The sequence below is a fragment of the Loxodonta africana genome, chromosome 8 (genome assembly GCF_030014295.1).
Source record: "Loxodonta africana isolate mLoxAfr1 chromosome 8, mLoxAfr1.hap2, whole genome shotgun sequence".
In the NCBI taxonomy this organism is placed as follows: Eukaryota; Metazoa; Chordata; class Mammalia; order Proboscidea; family Elephantidae; genus Loxodonta; species Loxodonta africana.
In genome coordinates, this window is record NC_087349.1 from 5,741,430 (window position 1) to 5,744,643 (window position 3,214).

Genomic DNA, 3,214 nt, shown 5'->3' on the forward strand with positions numbered 1-3,214 from the left:
AGATTAAATAGTGTCTGAAGGCAATGTCTTTTGAGATATAAAAGAGAGAAGTGAGCAGAGAGACATGGGGACTTCATAGCACCAAGAAAGCAGTGCCAGGAGCAGAGTGTGTCCTTTGGACCTGAGGTTCCTGTACTGAGTTGCTCCCAGACCAAGTGAAGATTGATGACACAGACCTTTCTCCAGAACCAACAGAAAAAGCCTCCTCCTTGAGCTGACACCGTGAATTTGGTCTTATAGCCTACTAGATTGTGAGAGAATAAATTTCTCTTTGTTAAAGTCAACCGCTTGTGACATTTCTGTTATAGCAGTACTAGATGACTAAGACGTTGGGGGACAAGAAGGAGGTGAGAAAGGAGGGTTTTAGAAGGTGTTAGAAGGTTCTTAATATAGAGATTTGAGGGTAATATGTGCACAACTGAATGACTTATTCTGATTCCCAAAGCTTTACATTAAAGCTGTATTACCTTCCATTGGCTTTGACCAAGGCATGTGTCTTTTTTACAAATGAAATATGTCATTGGTATTTTTACATTTATCTCATACTTTATGTGTTTGCTTGTTTCTAAAGTTTCAGAGAAAGAGACTACTGATTTTTCAGAGATTGGACAGCTTTCATAACCTAGATGGTACCTCTCATGTATACAGTAAATTTCTCTCAAACTCTATACTATTTAGCAGTGCTGAAATTTTGCTTTTTTTTTTTTTTACCAAAAAAGCCACTGGGTACAAAGAACCCTTGATTGTGTCATTATCATGGTAAAACAAGAGCTATAGTTGATGATCCCCCACTGCATTAACTCCACCACTCAGACAACGACATCATATCCATATGTACTAGGTCCCGCACAAAAACACTTTAATCAGCGTCAGTCACAACACTCTTCTCGTATTAGCCCAGAACAGCGACTCACACAGTAACTGGCTGTGACTGCCGACACCATCATTATTTTTAGCGAGCATTCACATGTGAAAATGCATTCTATTCCCAATGGAAACACAGTCTTTTTTTCAAACTGTGGATGAATATAAACTAGTGTTCCAAAGTAAGACCCATGAATAAGTCCAGGGTTACAGCTAATGTCACAAATCAAAACAATTAAACAGTTTTTTTTCATTTCAATACTTGAGTAAGGAAAGGAAGAGCTAATACAGTAGTGTTTAGCTTCATAGAACTTGATGCTCTGACATTAAAAAACAAAAAAAAACTCACACACTCTTCATATCAGCACAACAACTCAGCCTCCTACCTGACATCACCAGTACATGCTCCATCACCTCCCTCATGGTTTCCAGGGTGATGCACTCTCTACTTGTCATATCTGACTTGGGTGGGGAACACAGAGGGAAAGCTCTTTTCTCTAGGTGATGCTCATGATTCATCAAGTTGCCAGTTTTGATGTTAACCCAGAGATTTGTCCTGAGAGCTTCTGCCAAGCCCCCTTCACATCCTTATTCCTCAGACTATAAATCATGGGGTTCAGCATGGGTGTTAAAATGGCGTAGAAGAGCGAAATCACCTTCTCCTGGAGAGCTGAGGGGCTAGAGTGAGGCTGAATGTAAGTGAAAATGGCCATTCCGTAGCACAGGGCAACCACTGTGAGATGAGAAGCACATGTGTGGAAGGCTTTCCTCCTTCCCTCTGTGGACTGCATCTTTAATATGGTGGAAATGATCCGGATGTAGGACAAGAGAACCAGGCAGAATGGTGTCATCAGCAGGACCATGCTGGAAAACATGATTGCAACCTCATTGGAGGATGTGTCCACACAAGCCAGCCTGACCACAGCTAGGAGTTCACAAGATATGTGATCAATAAGCTTGTTTGGACATCTGGGAAGCTGAAAGGTTATGGCAGTCTGCAAGAGAGAGTTGATGGAGCCACTGACCCAGGATGAGATGGCCAGCCTAGCACACAGCCTTCCATGCATGATGGCTGAGTATCTCAAGGGGTCACACACAGCCACATAGCGGTCATATGCCATCACGGCCAGTAGAACAAACTCAATTCCTCCCAAGGCCAGGGAGAAAAATAGCTGGGCTGCACAGCTCAGGTAGGTGATTACTTTATGTTCCGTAAGAAAATGCACCAATAGCTGAGGGACTATGCTCGTGGCATAAGAGACATCCACAAGGGAGAGGTTGGTGAGGAAGAAATACATGGGTGTGTGGAGTCGGCTGTCCAATCTTATCAGAAGAACAATGAGAAAGTTACCCAGCACGGTTACCAGGTACATGACCAAGAACAGGACAAAGAGTGACACCTGAGTGCCCCAGTCACTGGACAGGCCGAGGAGAATAAATTCACTCACCCACGTCTGGTTATTTGTTCCCATGAAAAAACATGAAGATTATTCACCTGCAGAGAAAGTAAGAAATAACTGAAGCTGTTGAATCAGAGAACCATGAAAAAACATGTTGTGTATGTCTAGCCAGCCTTTGCCTGGTGGTTCAGACATTCATGATGCCCAGATGATATGCCTGGTCCGAATATGCATTACATCTACTCTGCACCAGAGAGACAGCCCAGTGGCTTTGTAAGGACCTGGTGTGGTCTCTGGGAGGCTCAGTTGAAACCTGCCAATAATAAATAAATTCTTAGAAGTTGTACATATTTACCAACTTAGCTGAAATTCCAGGGAAAGCATAGGATGGTAGGTGACAATGACAGGTGAAATGATAAAGAATGAAGGAAAGTGTGTTTGGAAAGTTAAAGAACTACCTTAATGTGTAGACTTAGACCCAGCATAATGAAACTCACACATTCATTACAAAAGGAAAAGTTTGGGAAGAGGCAAAGGTCTAATGGAAAGATCTGGAATAGAGAGCTTAGGTTTGAAACAGATTTTCCTTGTCATCTATATGATTTGGGGATAGAAACACAAACTCTTATATGTAAAATGATTTAAGGTTATATTATACAAGATGATATTACATTACCCCTAATTACCTTTGAGCTCCTATAGGTAACTTGTGGGGTAAGTACTTTATAAATGGTTATTGGTAGTAATGGTAGCATAGGTAATACTAGTGACAGGACCTCTAAACTGGGGTAAATAAAGTAGCAAAAGTACTTTCCTCTCCAAAATTCAGACATCAATAAAATTTGAGGCAATTTTTAATAGATCTGAGGACTTGGGGTTAGGCTTGAACACTTTCAGGATTTGGGGGACCATTGGTCTTTTCGATAGCCTTTTGATCCTTAAGTCTTTAG

The 3,214-nt window shown here is 41.5% G+C and overlaps 1 protein-coding gene across 1 annotated transcript; it reads right to left on the reverse strand.

Moving 5' to 3' along the window:
• Positions 1–322: 322 nt before the first annotated feature.
• On the reverse strand, positions 323–2,416 carry LOC100667161 (olfactory receptor-like protein OLF3). Its single transcript, XM_003420583.3, has one exon. It carries the CDS (start codon positions 2,334–2,336, stop codon positions 1,383–1,385), a length of 954 nt encoding a protein of 317 aa, XP_003420631.2. The 5' UTR covers positions 2,337–2,416; the 3' UTR covers positions 323–1,382.
• Positions 2,417–3,214: the final 798 nt, after the last annotated feature.